General features: G+C 50.4%; 2 protein-coding genes across 2 annotated transcripts in view; one reads left to right on the forward strand and one right to left on the reverse strand.

Annotated features, from left to right (window-relative positions):
* Nucleotides 1-1,391: 1,391 nt before the first annotated feature.
* On the reverse strand, nucleotides 1,392-8,718 carry Ttc24 (tetratricopeptide repeat domain 24). The gene is made up of 9 exons (XM_026404903.2): nucleotides 8,028-8,718; nucleotides 7,691-7,894; nucleotides 6,681-6,809; nucleotides 6,402-6,514; nucleotides 5,481-5,579; nucleotides 3,441-3,538; nucleotides 3,242-3,333; nucleotides 1,922-2,015; nucleotides 1,392-1,473 (listed from the first exon to the last, which is right to left on the reverse strand). The coding sequence occupies exons 1-9, from the start codon at nucleotides 8,716-8,718 to the stop codon at nucleotides 1,392-1,394; spliced, it is 1,602 nt and encodes a 533-aa protein (XP_026260688.1).
* Nucleotides 8,719-15,330: 6,612 nt separating this feature from the next.
* Nucleotides 15,331-16,386, forward strand: part of Iqgap3 (IQ motif containing GTPase activating protein 3) — a 38,949-nt gene continuing 37,893 nt past the window's right edge. Inside the window, exon 1 of the mRNA XM_026404980.2 lies at nucleotides 15,331-15,367. Within this exon, the coding sequence (XP_026260765.2) occupies nucleotides 15,331-15,367 (37 nt within the window). The remainder of the gene's footprint in view (nucleotides 15,368-16,386) is intronic.

A 16,386-nucleotide genomic window follows, 5' to 3' on the forward strand; every position in this document is an offset into this window, starting at 1 on the left:
ATTACTTATTACCTGCAATTTCCAGTTTTCTTAGTTTTTGTAGAAACACTGCTTGTTTTCACACTTAGTTCATCAATTTATACAATATTTAACTAAGTTATATATTATAATAAAACAACCATCCTGAGCACATTGGAATAAATCACTGGCTGAGGATGTGGCTCAGTGGTAGAGCGCTTACCTAGGATGTACAGTCCCAATCCCTAGTACTGCATGCATAAATAAACAAATAAATAAATCACACCAGACAGCAAGCACCTAAGTTTGAATCCTGCCTTCTCCACATATGGCTTGTGTGACCTGGAAATTCCCCTTTGAGATTTCTTTTTCCTATCTGTGAAAGGGGATAATAATAGCACCTCATAAATTTTGTTGTAAGGAGAAAACACTAGTAAAGCACTTAGTATACGGGACATGTGCTAAGTACTCAATAAATATTAATAATGTCATTGCTAGCCGGGCACAGTGGCACACACCTGCAACCCTATGGCTCAGGAGGCTGAGGCAGGAGGGTCACAAGTTCAGAGCCAGCCTCAGCAACCAGGAGGCGCTAAGCAACTCAGTGAGACCCTGTCTCTAAATAAAATACAAAATAGGGCTGGGGATGTGGCTCAGTGGTCAAATGTCCCTGAGTTCAATCCCCAATGACCCCAAATAAATAATGTCATTGCTATTGCCCTGGCTGGCAGCTGGCCTTGTCCTACAGGCTGTGGGCCTGAGAAAGCAGTGAACAGAGGTCTGGTCGGTTAGTATAAGGTCTGTAGCATTACACCTCCATTTCCCATCTGAGAAAAGAAGGTCTGCAGAAAGTCAGTGACTTCAAAACCACCTGACCAAGAAGTCAGAGTTTTAGTGGTTGATTGTTCCTGTGTTGAGCCCACGGGTGCTTTACCACTGAGCTATATCCACAGCCCTTTTTAGTTTCTATTTTGAGACATTTCACCATGTTACCCAGGCTGGCCTTGAACTTGTTATCTTCTTGCCTCAACCTCCCAAGTCTCTGGGATTACAGGCATGTGCTGCTGTACCTAGCAAGAAGTCATAGTTTTTAGAACTGGCAAGGGCTTTAGCAATCATGAGGTCTAGACTCAGAAGGAAAAAAAAAAAAGAGAGAGAGAGAGAGAGAGAGAAAAAAAAAAGCAGGGTAGGAGTTCACTATCCATTTTCTTTTTCTTTTGCCTCTTGAGTCCAATTAGGAGCAAAGAGAATCTCTTGGAACTGGGACTGCAGAGCCCTTAGCCCACCTGCTCAGGAGTCCACTCAGTGACTGTGTTGTTCTATTTCCATACAGGGTTCAATGATTTGGGAAGAGGCTCAGTCCCCAGAAGTCTATGAAGTGTGTGTGTTGAGGAGTCCTGCAGAGGTGAGGGCTGCAGCGAGCAGGGTGCAGGTCACATGATTATGCAGAAGCCAGACTGGGTGACTTTCCTCTGAGGGTTCTTGTGGAGGGCTTCCCTGGGCCGCCTGGCTGACCTGAAGGAGGGAAGGAGGGGTTGGCCAGTGGGATCAGCGAGGGACAAGAGCAGGGGGCCTGCCCTGGCTCCAGCTCCCTAGGCCCTCACTGGCCTCCACTGGTGGGCTCCAGTGGAGGAAGCAGAAGGCTTAAACTTCATGTTCCCCACTTCTGTAGAGATATCTCTCTCTCTCTCTCTCTCTCTCTCTCTCTCTCTCTCTCTCTCTCTTTCTCTCTCTGATTCCCACAGTCAGGCCATGCAGGAGGCAGGGAGACCCTGGGCTCCAGAGCTGGGTGAGGGTTGTTCAGACTGCTGAAGTAAGACAAACATTCAGGGCCCCATATCCCAGGCACCAGATCATTCCTTTTCCCAACTATGACAGTGGTCATGTTCCATCAAATATCATCCCAAGCCACACACATCTTCTGCTTCCTTCATCCATTCTTCTCCCCTCCTCCAGGACTCACCTATTGGCTTGGGAGCCATTGGGTATCAGGATACCAGAGTACTCTCTAGGGGCACCCAAACCTCCAAATGGAAGATGGGTCCTGGGTCTTGGACCTAGAATGGAGAGGGTCAAACATTCACCACAAGCCTCTTCACACCAAGGAACATCATGGTGGGAAAGAGAAAGCTCTGGGGGAGGAACAAGGAGGGTGGGTGTCAGAAAATGCATTGGTCCTGGTACAGGGAGGGTGTAACAAAGACTGTGCCCTCAGCTGGGCATGTCTGTAATCCTAGTGACTTGGGAGGCTGAGGCAAGAAGTTTGCAAATTTGAGGCCAGATTGAGCAACTTAGTGCAACCCTGTCTCAAAAATAAAAATAAAAATTTAAAAAGGGGGGTGCTGGGGATGGAGATGTAGCTCAGTGGTAGAATACGCTTGGGTAATCCTCAGTACAAAAAAAAAAAAAAAAAAGAAAAAGAAGAAAGAAGGAGGAGGAAGGAGGAGGAGAAGGAGAAGAAGCCGGTGTGGTGGCACATGCTTATAATTCCAGCAGTTTGGGAGGCCAAGACAGGAAGATGGCAAGTTCAAAGCCAGCCTCAGCAACTTAGCAAGACCCTGTCTCAAAAAAAAAAAAAAAAAAGCTGGGCTGGGGTTGTGGCTCAGAGGTAGAGCACTCGCCTAGCACGTGCAAGGCGCTGGGTTCGATCCTCAGCACCACATAAAAATAAATAAATAAAATAAAGTTATTGTGTCTGACTACAACTAAAAAAATATTAAAATAAATAAAGGGGCTGGGGATATGGCTTAGTAGTAAAGCACCCCTAGGTTCAATCCCAGATTAAAAAAAAAAAAAGGACTATGCCCTCTCTCTATAGGGGCACATGGGCCAACTTAAAAGCTAGTAGTCAGTACAATTTGCTGTGCTTGGAAGGAGCTCAGCAAGTAACAAGGAACTTGGCTCCCAGAGTTGGGAGCCTTTGAGGAACATTCTAGTGAAGATTAAGCTGGGGGTCAGAAAAACACCCAGCCTAGTACCTGGCAGGTAGCAAGCTCTCAACAAACCTTGGTGCTCTGAGATGTAAACTTCTAGAGGTTAGGAAAGCCTGAAGCATGGAAGGAGAGGCCAATCTGGAAAGGGCTAGGGTTGGGGTGGAGTTGAGGTGTCGAGGAACAGGCCAGGGCCTTGAGAGGGAGGCAGGAGTGTGGGGAGGACTCTTCCAGGGGTTGGCAATCTGGAGAGCTGGATCTGGGTGACTCAAGGACAGACGGAGGGCGGAGGACCAGGAAAGTAAGGAGAGAGCACCAGCTGAGGTGAGACGGGAACCACCTACTGGACTCACCCTCTAGTTTCTGGGACACAGACGTGGGAACATTCACCGATCCCTCCTCTCCTTTCTCCTCCTGGCGCTCCTCCAATTCTTTATCTTCCCATCTACCAGAAGGTCTGCAGGGGCAGGTGACCCAGATGTGGAGGGGCAGAGGAGGTCCCACCCCTGCCACACCTCCCAACACCCCAGTCTCTGACCCAAGCTGCCTCACCTGTGCTGGGTATCTGCTGTACTGCTTTGTACCCTGGTTGAGGTCCCTGCCACTTGGCTGACCCTGCCTGGAGCCTGGGGTCTTCCTGGTGCTGGGGTCTGGGAAGAAAGAGGAGTCCAAAGAATTGATTTAAGAAAAACCCTTCTGGGGCTGGGGATGTGGCTCAAGCGGTAGCGTGCTCGCCTGGCATGCGTGCGGCCCGGGTTCGATCCTCAGCACCACGTACAAACAAAGATGTTGTGTCCACTGAGAACTAAAAAATAAATACTAAAAATTCTCTCTCTCTCTCTCTCTCTCTCTCTCTCTCTCTCTCTCTCTCCTCTCTCTCTCCTCTCTCACTCTCTCTTTAAAAAAAAAAAAAGAAAAAAGAAAAACCCTTCCCCACTGCATATGCGTAAGTGAGTGTGTGTTCCCTTCACCTGCCTGCAGGGAGACATCATGGCCCCAGAGAGACCGTCTTACCTAATAGAGACACCCCAGGTGTGCCCACATTACTGGGAATAAAATTCCAGGATAAAGTTCTTTATTCCATTAAGGTCCCCAGTAACAACTTTCAAGTTAGAACTCAGGCTCATGGACCTGGCCAGAGCCTGACTACTGCCCCATCCTGCCTAGGGCCTCACCTAGCATAACCACAGAGTTAGTGGCAGATTTCAGGTGGGGCCCAGGTCTTCTGACCACAAATCCAATCTCCTGCCTGAGCCAGGCTAATATTTTTTTCAGAACTATTTTCATTTTTCCCATATCTTCTTACTGGTGCATTATAATTATACAAAATAGTGGGATTCATTGTTACATATTTGCACACACACACACACACACACACACTATATATAACAATACAATTTGGCCCAGTGTTCCCTAGTATCTCCTCAGCCCCATTCTGGTCCCTTTCCTCCAGTCTACTGGTCCCCCTTCTATTTCCAGGAGATTCGCCCCCCCCCCATACAACACTTTTCCTCCCTTTTTTTCCATAACTTCTACATATGAGAGAACACATATGACCCTTGACCTTCTGAGTTTGGCTTATTTCACTTAACACAATGCTCTCAAGTTCCTTTATTTTCCTGCAAATGATATAATTTCATTCTTCTTTATGGCTGAATAAAACTCTACTGTATATATATATCCCACATTTTCTTTATCCAGTCATCCATTGACAGACACCTAGGCTGGTTCCATAATTTGGCTATTGTGAATTGTGCTGCTATAAACGTGGGTATGCATGGGTCACCAGGGTATGCTGACTTTAATTCTTTAGGATAAATACCAAGGAATGGTATAGCTGGGTCATTTGGTGGTTCCATTCCTAGTTATTTGAGGAAATCCCATACTGATTCCCATAGTGGTTGAACTGATCCCCACTAACAGTATAAAAGTGTTCCTTTTCTCCCCACATCCTCTTATTTTTGCATATCCCTCCCCCAATCTGGAGACTCTCCAGTAAGATTTCCTCAAACCAACATCCCCATCCTGTGGCCATTTAGGGAACTGCAGATAAAGATTTACACCTTTCAACCCTTCACAAATGGCTTAGTATCCTTGCTTGAACTCATTTACTTGCACCCAATGGGCTTGCTGCTACCAACCAACCAAAGCCCTGGAGCAGCCCTTGTTTTGCTTTCTTTTTTGGTGCTGGGGATTGACCTCAGGGGCACTTTACCACTGGGCTACCCCCACTGCCCTTTTTATTTTTTATTTTGGAGACAGGGTCTCACTAAGTGGCTTAGGGCCTTGCTAAATTGCGGAGGCTGACCTCCAACTTGCAATTCTCCCGCCTCAGGTCTCCCAAGTCACTGGGATTACAGGAGTGCACTACAGCTCCCGGCTCCTGGAGCAGCTCTTGTGCTGGATGTGTGCCACAATCCCTGCCCACCTCCCAGCCACTGAGAAAGTGATACACATCCCACACGCCAACCCAGATGACACAGATGAGCAGTCAAGCTCGGCATCCCTGAGAACATCAACCCTGCTCACTGCCCCTTCTCCAGGCAACCTCTCCCTCCTCCCCTGCTTCGTGTTTCAGGTGTCGTATCTCACCGATGGGTGAACCTGGACCAGCCCCACCTGGGCCAAGTGGGTCTTCATGGCATCTGCCAGCTTGGCCACCAGCCGTTCCCGCACAGAATCTGGCTCCTTCTGGAAAGAGGGAGATAGTGGGGGAAAGGAAAGGCCTGGACTTTGTAGTTCTCAGGCAACTGGGTGAGAAAGAAATAGGAAGGAGGGGAGGGAGAGGGGCTTTATCTCCCCTCCTCAACCCCAGCCCTGTGCCTTTCCCAGTGTCCTGACACTGACCGCTCAGTGGACAGAGAATGCCTCTTCCTCCCAGTAGTATACGGGACCCAGCACTCAATGTGTCCAGTGTATGGTTTCCTTTTTAAATTTTTTTTTAGTTGTAGATAGAGAGAATACCTTTATTTTATTTATTTTTATGTGGTGCTGAGGATGGAACCCAGGGCCTCAGATGCGCTAGGCAAGCACCCTACTCCTGAGCTACAATCCCAGCCTCCAGTGTATGTTTTCTTTTCTTTATTCCTTTTCTTTTCTTTCTTTCTTTCTTTCTTTCTTTCTTTCTTTCTTTCTTTCTTTCTTTCTTTCTTTCTTTCTTTCTTTCTTTCTTTCTTTCTTCTTCTTCTTCTTCTTCTTCTTCTTCTTCTTCTTCTTTTTTTTTTTTTGTTTGTTTTGATACTGGGGATTGAACAGAGCCACATCCCCATCCCTTTTTATATTTTATTAGAGACAGAGTCTCGAAAAGTTGCTTAGGGCCTCACCAAGTTGCTGAGGCTGGCTCTGAACTCAGGATCCTCCTGCCTCAGCCTCCGGAGCCCCTGGGATCACAGGTGTGCACCATCACACTCAGCTCCAGTGTGTTTGAGAATGAGTGAGTAAAGGAGAAGGAGTCAAGGCAGGAGTGTCACCTGGGAGGGCTTCTTGGAGGGACAGTGGGGAAGAGGACCTCACCTGACACTGTATCAGCGCTTCCTTATAGTACTTCAAAGCCTGGTCATATTGTCCCAGTCTGGCTGCAGCAGCCCCAAGACCCTCGTAGGCCTGCCACTGCCCCTTCGTGTCCCCTGGGAAAGAGAGTCTGAAAGGTTCTCTCATCCTGTCCCATCCTGTGTATCGTCCACTCCACAGGTACTCCCCACCCCTAGATCCCCCGTCTGCCTCCCCATAGCCCCAAGGATCCTCAGTTTGGGGGTACCCCACCCAAGTCATGGCTCCCCCCTCAACTCTTACCAGCATCCTGGGCAGCCAGCAGGGCATGCAGATAGTTGTCCCTGGCGGCCCTGTGGTCCCCCAGCTGGCTCAGGGCAAATGCCAGGCTGCCAAAGCTTCGTCCCTGCTCCCACCGCTGCCCCAAAGAGCCTGATGATAGATCGCAGCCCGTCCTAAGAGGGGACTTTGGTTGCCGGGGCATCAGGACCCTGCCTCCCAGCAAGTAAGGAAGGGTGCCCAGGGATCCCGCGCCCAGCCCCGGCCCAGCTCCAGGTGCACCACGGAGACCTGAACTCTCTGTGCCAGCTTTTCTGTCCTGAGCTCTGACCCCGTTGCCCACCCTGGCTTGTTTTACCATGCACCAACCTCATGAGGGAGGCAAGGCACATGTTTTGGTTGGTTTGGGTTTTTTTTTTTTTTTTTAATCGTCCTGGGGATTGAACCCAGGGGCTCTTTACCACTGAGTCACATCCCCAGCCCTCTAAACTTAATTTTTTTACTTTTAGGTATCGAGGAGGGAACCCAGAAGTACTTTGTCACTGAGCTGCATTCCCCAGTCCTTTTTATTTTTTATTTTAAGACAGGGTCACACTAAGTGGCCCAGGCTGGCCTTGAACTTGTAGTCTTCCTGTCTCAGCCTCTGACTGGCTGGGATTACAGGCATGAACCTCCTTGCCTGGCAAAGCAGACCTTAATAGCTCCATTTTATATGGGTGGAAACGGAAGCTCAGAAGGAGAGCTCACACACTCAGTCAGAGGAAGGGCTGGGCTCCGCCCCGGGCCTCTTATCCCAACCAGTGCCCTTCCCTGTGTCCATCGCTGCCTTTGCAACATGGGGCCCCAGCTCCTGGGGCCACAACCCTCTGTCCCATCTGGCTGTCCCATTTCCTTTACTCTCAGCCCTCACCTCCTCACTCTCGGCTTCCAGGCCCAACGACCTTGCAAAGGTCATCTACCTTGAGTCCTGGGCCCCACTGAAGCCCCCCCTTACTCCTTGAGCCCCCGTCTCATTCCCCAGCCCCTGCACTCACCATGGAGGTCAGCAGCCTTCTGGTGAAACTGCCGGGCTTCCTGATAGTTGCCAAGGGCATTGTGGGCCATCCCCAGGTTCCTTAGCACAGTGGCCTGCTCTCCTGGCCTCTGGCACAGGGACAGGGCCTGGAGGAAGGTCTCCACGGCCAGAGGGAACAGCTGGAGCTGGGAGTAGCCCAGGCCTAGATCGTTATAGAGCTGTCCTGGAGGACACAGATAGAGCAGTCACGTCTAGGGCCTGTAGGTGCGACCGTCCACTAGCCCCTTCCCCGACCTCACAGTAGCATCAGCTTGGTGTCGCCCCAGACCCCACATCTTCCCTGCCCAAGGCCTCACCCAGCAGCCCCTGCTTGGTGCTCCTCTTGGCCAGCCTCCGGCTCCCCTCCAGTGCCTGCACCACCTCACCCACCCCGTGCCGCCCACTCTTGAGCATACACCCCGCTGCAGCCCCCAGTGCCAGGGCTGCAGCCCGAGGCTGGCCTGCTTCGGCGTAGGCTTGGCTTGCTTCCTTCAGGCACTGGGCTGCTCTCTCGGGCTGTCCCAGGGCTTGGTAGCAGGCTCCCATCTTTGCTTGGGCTTCCCCCTGGTCACCCTGTGGCTGGTAATGACTCAGGGCCTTGTGGTACCAGTTCAAGGCTTGGGGGAGGTCACCCAGGGCATGGTAAGCCAAAGCCACGTTGAAACACTGGTCACCATGACACGTGCCCTGTGCCTTCTCCTCAGGTTGGGCTCCAAGGAGCAGCTCAAGGCCTCTGGCTGGGTCCCCAGTCTCCACATAGGCAGCCCCCAGGTTGAAGGCACAGGCCCGAAGCACAGGGGTGTTTCTGGTTCGTGGGGCCTCACAGGCCAGGAGGAAAGCCTTCTGGAAGTTGCTCAAGGCCTCGTGGTTCTGACCAGCTTGCAGAGCCTGGTGGCCAGCTCTGGTGAGGGCCTGGATAATGGGCTCTTGCTGTAGCCACTTTCTTTTCTTCTTGTCACTCGAGGGCTCTGGCTCCTGGGGGATATCCTCAGGACTGGGGGGAGACATTGGGCTGACAGTGGGGAACAGAGGGTCAGTAGGTCCACCCTGGCTTCCCCAACAGGATCCCTGAAGGGCAATCCAACTCTGCCCCTGTCCAGGGGAACCCACAGGTTCCGGGGTCTCCCTCTGACATCTCACCTCATGTCATCTGTCCCATTGTGCTGCAGATTGACACTGATTCTGAGGTCTTGTTCTTAGCTCTCCTTCAGCTCTCAGGATTCTTATTTTTTCTTTCAGAAAGTCCCCTTCCCTGCCACCGACTGGAGACTTCTGTGGTCCTACAGCCCCTTATGCCTGTGTCTTCTACGGTATTTATTACGCTGGTTTGGAGATGCTAACTTTCTTGTCTGTCTCTCTCATTAGATTTGGAGCAACTTGAAGGCACAGAATAGATTCTTAATAAACTTAATGAATGAGATCTAGGGACGGCTGCTGGTGATGGGTATATAGTGTGAGTGTACTCAGTGCCACCAAAGTGGACACATAAAAGCCTGTAATCCCAGTAGCTCAGGAGGCTGAGGCAGGAGGATAAGCAAGTTCAAGGCCAGACTTAGCAACTTATCGAGGAAAATTTAAAAAAAGATAAGGAAAAAAATGGTGAGAATAACTGGGCATAGAGGTGCAAGTCGGTAATCCCAGCTACTTGGGAGGCTGAGGCAAGAGCATTACAAGTTGGAGGCCAGCCTGGGCAATTTAGTGAGATCCTGTCTCAAAATAATAATAAAAAGGGGTTAGGGTCATAGCTCAGTGATAGAGCACCATTGGGTTCAATACCTAGTACTGCCACCACTTCTGGCCTCAAAATTTTCTTTTAATGAAAATGGGGGTGTAGCTAGTGGCAGGGTACTTGCCTAGCATGCATAAGGCCCTGGGTTCAATCCCCAACACACACAAAAAAATTTTTTAAAGGTTAAAACAAATTTTATATTATATCTACTTTGCCACAATAAAAAAGTTTATGCAAGCCAGGCACAGTGGTGCCCGCCTGTAATCCCAGCGGCTCAGGAGGCTGAGACAGGAGGATCTCGAGTTCAAAGCCAGCCTCAGCAAAGGTCAGGTGCTAAGCAACTCAGGGAGACCCTGTCTCTAAATAAAATTCAAAATGGGGCTTGGGATGTGCCTCAGTGGTCGGGTGCCCCTGAGTTCAATTCCTGGTACTCCCCACCACAAAAAAAAAAAAAAAAAACCAGTTTATGCACAAAAAACTTAAAGTTTATAGAGTGAACAAAGAAAGAACAAGAAACACAGGACCCCTGCTCAGACCCCTCGTCACACTATGCCTGCACATACACTTGCCCAGTCATAATCTAGGCTCCTGCTGTCAAATCCAAGATGTAGTTGAGGTCAGTGAGCCCCTGTTGTGGTCAGGAGCCACATGAGGCATCGGGGGGGGGGGGGGGGGGCCCAAAGCTGAACAGGCTACTGAATGGGCAAGGAGCCAACCTCCAGAAGAGCAATTCAGTCTCCAGATCTACATCCTCCCTTCCTCAGGAGGGGCTTCTCTCTCCCCGTCTCTGCCTTCTACCTGCTTGTCGGTTTCTGTCCCCCAACATCCTGCTCTAGTCCCCAGAGTTCTCTTAAACCCCAATACATTCATCTCATCCGCATGTGTATCCTATTAGTATTTTTCCTGTTGAAACAAATGCAAAGCCCATTCCTGAACTCTTTCCTAGGACACAGGAAAAGGAGTGGAAAAGACCCAGGTGTTGGGCTCTTGGCCCCCTCCTATTTCTCCCCTGTCTCCATCTTTTTTTAGGAAGGGCTGGCAGAAGTGAGGTGTTCTCTTTTTAAATACAGTCTCCTTGGCCGGGCGCAGTGGCACAAGCCTGTAATTCCAGGACCTCAGGAGGCTGAGGCAGGAATATTGGAAGTTCGAGGCCAGACCCAGAAACTTAGTACGACCCTGTCTCAGAATTAAAAGGACTAAGGAAATAGCTTGGGGGTAAAGCATCAATCTCCAGTACCAAAGAGTTCAATCTCCAATATCAAAAACAAACAAAAACAGACCCAGACCTCCTGACTTTCCAAGATCCTCGACCCTGGGGTGTTCCTGGCCATCCCCACCCAGTCTGGGTGCCCTGCTGCAGAACGCCTTACCTGTTGGGTTTCTCTCTGCAGCTGGCTTTCTGGAATGGTTCCTCTGGCTTGGGTTACTTCCCCTAGCTCTAAGCTCGGAGCCCCCAGGGTTACCAGACAACGGGTACCGCCCTCCACTCCCAGGGAATTGAGTGACAGCTCAGGTGGCCTATGTTAGTGCTATGCCCTGATGGTGCTGAGACACAGACACCAGAGATCTATTCCCCTTCCTGTCCCCCATCCCTGCAAACACCCCCACCCCAAGTCCCTTCCTTCAAGGAAAGTATCAGCCTCATAGGGCTGGTTACTAATTAAAACTCTAGAGCTCATCTCTCCTATCCCTTCCCTGCACAGGCAACATGGCTGAGGCTCAGAAAGAAGATGTGACTTCAAACAGGGCCCAGAGCAGTCATGTAGCTGGGATTAGACCCCAAGTTTTCTGGTTCAAGATAATTAGCCCTTCGCCCCTTCGCCATGCCGCGATTACAAGCTTTAATGGGCTTGGGCTGTTCTGGAGGTGAATCCTTTCACAGACACACACACTCTGACAAACTGTGCCTCTGTGTGGTAGTCTCACATTTGGGAACAGGATGAAAAAGGTTGATGGTCAGAAAAGGCCTGAAGATCAGAAGATCTCCCTGCCCCCAAACTCTTTTTCCTAGCTCCACTGATCTGCAACCTCCAGGTTCTGCTTAATGAGAGGACAGCAGGCCCCAGGACCACAGGGACCTAATGACCCAACTCTCCAAGGGTGGCCTGAATCAGAAAGCACATGTCCTCATTTACCTAGAGAAAGGCTTCTTTTAAGTAGAGAGTTCTTTGCCAGAAACGAACCTATAAGGAAGTTGTTGGGCTCACCTGCGTTTGCCCTGCAGCCTCTGCTGAGTGCTGGCTGTGGGCAGGCATCCTGCCAGACGTCCTAGAGGGTGCCCTTGCCCACGGCAGGCTCCTCTAGGCCTTCAGGACCCTACCACAGTCTAGCCCCGGGCTAAATTCGCAGCTCAGTCTGTCCTTCAATCAGCAGCCTTCCTTAAGGACAGATAGGATGGTTTGTGGCCAGGGAAAGGACCCAAACTGCTCTCACCAAGGTTCCAATGACCTTCCAATGATCCAGCGACCATTTCTGAATTATTTATTTTTTTTTGTACAGGTGCCAAGCTACATCCACAGCCCGTTTTATATGTTATTTAGAGACAGAGTCTTGCTAAGTTGCGTAGAGCCTTGCTAAATTGTGCTGAGGCTGGCTTTGGACTTTGTGATCCTCCTGCCTCAGCCTCCTGAGCTGCTGGGCTTACAGATGTGGGATTACAGAAGCACATGGCTTCTGAATAATTTCCTTGTTTGGTTTCACGCTGTATCTACTACATCCTTGCGCCTCTCCATTTACTTTCCATGACCCGTGTGTCCTGGCTCCGTCTTTCCTTCGCTGACAATTCCTCTTTCCACCTCCTAAGCTAGTTTTCCCCAAACTCTGTCCTTTGCCCTCTTTCAAGAACATTTCATCCACTCCTTTGATTTTGACACCACTGATAAGTCAATAATTTCTGTAGACTTAACTTGTCCAAATGAAACTCCTGTTTCTTCATGTTCATAGTGTTACTAGTAGAAACCCAGGAGAAAAACCTCAGCTCCTTCTTTGATTCTTAGCCCAATGATTGCACCTTTCTTTCTTTTTCTTTTGTTAGTGGGGTGGGGAGTGGGTACTGGGGATTCAACCCAGGGGCATTTTACCACTGAGTTACATCCTCAGCCCTTTTTATTTTTTGAGACAGAAGCGCTTACAGCCTCACTAAGTTGCTGAGGTTGGCTTCAAACCTGCAATCCTCTTGTCTCAGACTCCAGAGCCACTGGGATTACAGGCTCTCCAGTCCTTTTTTAAAATTTTGAGATAGGGTCTCACTAAGTTCCTCAGAGAGGGTGTCCCTAAATTGCTGAGGCCAGTCTCCAACTTGCAATCCCCCTGTTTCAACCTCCTAAATTGCTGACATTACAAGTATGTACCTCCTCACCTGGTTAATGGTTTTACCTTTGAAATTCATGTCCAGTGTATAATCTTTTCCACGGTCTCATGACTCTGACCTTGGAGGTGAAACTGTATATAGTGGCTAAGAACTTAAACTTGGAAGGGGACTATCCAATTTAAATCTTGGCTCTACCTGTTGAGAGCCACAGCCTAGTCGGAATGGCACCTGGCATACTACCAGAGGAGTGGTTGAGAGGTGACTCCATCGAGCCATTAAGATGATGATAATTAAGTTAAGCTGTGTATAATTGCTGTGACTGGATGGTGCTGGATTGAAACAGGCTGTCTATTCAGTTGTATATGGACCCCTGCTGTCTGGCAATAGGGCAGCTCCTGCTGCCTTGGGCTCTCGCCTGCCCAGTTGAGTTCCCATTGAGTTCTGGTTGAGCTCTCGTGGGGATTCCTGAAGAGTTCCTGTTGGTTGGTGAGGTTCCGGTGGAGAGAGTTCCGGTTGGTGTGTGGTGTTCCTGGGAGGGCCGCGTGGGTGGTGTTCGCGGGACTTGGGGCAATAAAGGAGTTCCTGTTTGAACCTACAAGTGCCTCGTGACGGCTCCGTTATCTTGTGCTTAGCCAGACTGCGGCATCTACCAATTATTAGCTGTGTAGAGCCTCAGTTTATCATCTACATTGTGAAGATTAAGTAAGATGGTTCTTATGATGCTAAATAAAGCATCTGGAATATAAGCACTCAATACATATTGACGTCATGTGTTGGTATATAACTTTGGTGTACAAGAAATACATCTCTACTCGTCTCTGTTTCTTGCCCCAATTCTGCTGGGGTTGTGGAAGCAATGTGAGTCCGTTTGGGGGTTTGCTCTCTTCTTTCTCCCAGGGTGGGGCCCAAGAGGAGATGATATGATGATATGTGCTACCAAGTCTTGAGAGGGGAGGCCCATCTGGTCCTCAGCCATCTGTTCACAAAGGTGTCCACTGACACCACCCTCCTTCTTATCCTGCTGACCCTTTCAGGCCCAGACCTTCACCAAGCAGAAGAGGAGGGAACTTGACTTCGTATTGGCTAGGGAATTTCTGCACAGCTGTCTAAGGGTGTATCTGCCTGGCTTCTGAAGCTCTTCGTCTCAGGGTCCAGTACTACTAGAAGCCTTCCCAGCCTCCCAGGAAGTGGAATATGGAACTCCTATCACCAGGAGCACCCGGGCACCTGGACTCTCTCTACTTCCCCCAGCTGGCAAGAGGCAAGGGGAATACTCACTGTCTTCAAATCTTACTTTTCTGAGTATTGCCTCAGCACTGAATCTTCTCTGTTCCTCTGAAGGCTGTAGGTTTGGATGCTTTCTGTTTTCTGCCCATTCACACGTCTCCCCTGATTCAGTGAGCATAGATGGCCTGGTTACTTGAGTGGAGATAGGAAAAATACAAGATGAGGGACCCCATCAAAAAACATGCCAAAAATATTTTCCAGCATAATTATTGTTATAGTTCTCTTTTATTAGTTCAGGTCTTTATTATCTTTCATCAGGGCTACTGCATTAGTCCCCCGTTGGTCTCTGTCCTTAGCAACATCTTCCTCCAAGCCCCTGCTAGAAGAGGACTCTTTCTAAATTGTAAATCAGGTCCTGATCTAGGTCTAAAGGGCTCCCTGTCTGATAACTGCTAACCAGACCCCATCCCAACACCTTAGCATGACACCAATGTTGTGTGGGACCTGGCTTGACCTCAGAGATCCCATCCTGCCTCTCCCTGGCTGAGCTTTGTTCTCCCCTGAAGCTGAATTTGGTTTTATTTCCTCAAATCACTTAAAAACAAAAAACAAAAAACCGGGGATTGAACTCAGGGGCACCCGACCATAGAGCCACATCCCCAGCCCTCTTTTGTATTTTATTTAGAGACAGGGTCTCACTGAGTTGCTTAGGGCCTCTCTAAATTGCTGAGGCTGGGGTTACAGGCAAGAGCCACCCCTCAGGCTTCTCCAAATCACTTTTTGAACAAGCTGTTTCCGCTGACCCGAATGCCTGTCTCCTTCAATCTGATAAATTCGCTTTCACTTTTCAACCCACATCAGCTGTCAACCTCCAAAAGGAAGACTGCCCAGCCCTCCACTGCAAGGACTGCCTCCCCCCTGTGTGTCGCTGACCCTAATGTATCTGACGACACGGCTGTCCGGCTGTCCGTCCTAGAACAGCAAACTCAGCTCCAGCTTTCACTGCATCATCCATTGCTGCTCCACCACCTGCTTTAGTGCACAGCACCTAGTAGGCCCGCAAGCTAGCGAGACCCAAAAAAACAATGGGAAACAGGGCCGGTAACGGGAACACTACGGAGGAAGGACAGAGGCGAGGCTAGGGGCAACGAAGGAGCCTGGGGAAACGGCGAGGCAGGAGAGCGCCGCCTCAGGTGGCCCGCATCCTCCCCACCTGGGCCGCCGGACTCCGCGGCCGAGGACTACAAATCCCAGGGTCTCCCGCGGCGGACACCGGAAGTGTCCTTCCCAGGGTGGCGACGGAGAGGGGCGGTGGCCCAGCGGCGGGAGATTCAAACCTGGAAGAAGGAGGAACATGGAGGGGAGAGGAGCGGGCCTGGGCCGGGCGGCCTGTGAGTGCTGAGAGGGTCCCTGAGGGTCCGGGGGGCTGCTGCTGTGGGGTCGTGGCCATGGCGGGCAGGGTGGCTCGGGGGCTTCACCGGGCTTGCGGGGCGAGCGGCGGGGGACCTGGCCGGTGCGAAACGCCCCCCGCTGCCGGAGCTTTCCAGAACCTTCTCATGCCCGAACCGTGGGACTGCAGGGCGGGAGAACGCAGTGGCCTAGGCCCCTGAAAAACTCAGCTGTTGCTGATGACCGACGGCCCTGCCCAGCGCCGCCGAGGAACGGGACTCCTGGGGAACCTGGGAAGCCCTTGGGCTTTGAGACAGTGTCCCCCAGGTGCCCGAATGGCCCGAGAGGCTTGTTAGAGTGCAGATTCCCAAGTTCCACCCCGGAGTTCCCGCTCCGTAGATCTGGGCTGGAGCCCGTAGTCAGCGTTTATAAGGAGCACCCCACCCAGGTGGTGGAGGCCGGTGGTCCTGAGCCTCACTTCCAAGGCACTGCGCTAGGGACCGAGATGGGTTGGAAGGAAGGGAGGGCAGGTCTCCGTCAGATAGTCTGAATGACAGGCAAAACCTGCTAGCTCTTCCTTCACCCCCCCCTTCTCCGTTAGGATTGAGAGAGAGAGAGGGAGAGAGAGAGAGAGAGTGAGTTGTATGTGCAAAGTCCTTCAGTCCTCAGTTCATAACTCTGAGGTGATGTCACCCACTTACTGTTTTATTTTCCATGCTCAACAGCCAACACTTGTTCCTTGTACACCCCCTCAGAGGAACTGATGGATTTCCTGTGGTTGGCCAGTGCTTTCAAATCTGTACTTGGAGATATGTGTGTGTGTGTGTGTGTGTGTGTGTTAGCTTTCATAACTGCCAGTTCATAACTGCTACTGTCCTGCCCTCTCCCAAACCATATTGCTGGATATGCAATATGAGGAAATAGGATCAGGAGTGAGAATGACATTAAATGCTGAGTCAAAGACAGAATCACCAAGCTCTGACTCTCTAGGATCTCTCTGTTTATCCTTCTGGTGGGTGTG

The sequence above is a fragment of the Urocitellus parryii genome, chromosome 11 (genome assembly GCF_045843805.1).
Source record: "Urocitellus parryii isolate mUroPar1 chromosome 11, mUroPar1.hap1, whole genome shotgun sequence".
Taxonomy (NCBI): Eukaryota; Metazoa; Chordata; class Mammalia; order Rodentia; family Sciuridae; genus Urocitellus; species Urocitellus parryii.

Bases quoted from the DNA above. Each gene is read 5' to 3' on its own strand.
- Ttc24 (XM_026404903.2), bottom strand. From the start codon at position 8,718: ATGTCTCCCCCCAGTCCTGAGGATATCCCCCAGGAGCCAGAGCCCTCG. The intron at 6,810-7,690 runs GTGAGTGCAGGG...ATCTATCATCAG, and splicing joins GAAGGCTGCTGACCTCCATG to GCTCTTTGGGGCAGCGGTGG. The intron at 5,580-6,401 runs GTGAGGTCCTCT...CCCTCTTTCCAG, and splicing joins AAGCGCTGATACAGTGTCAG to AAGGAGCCAGATTCTGTGCG.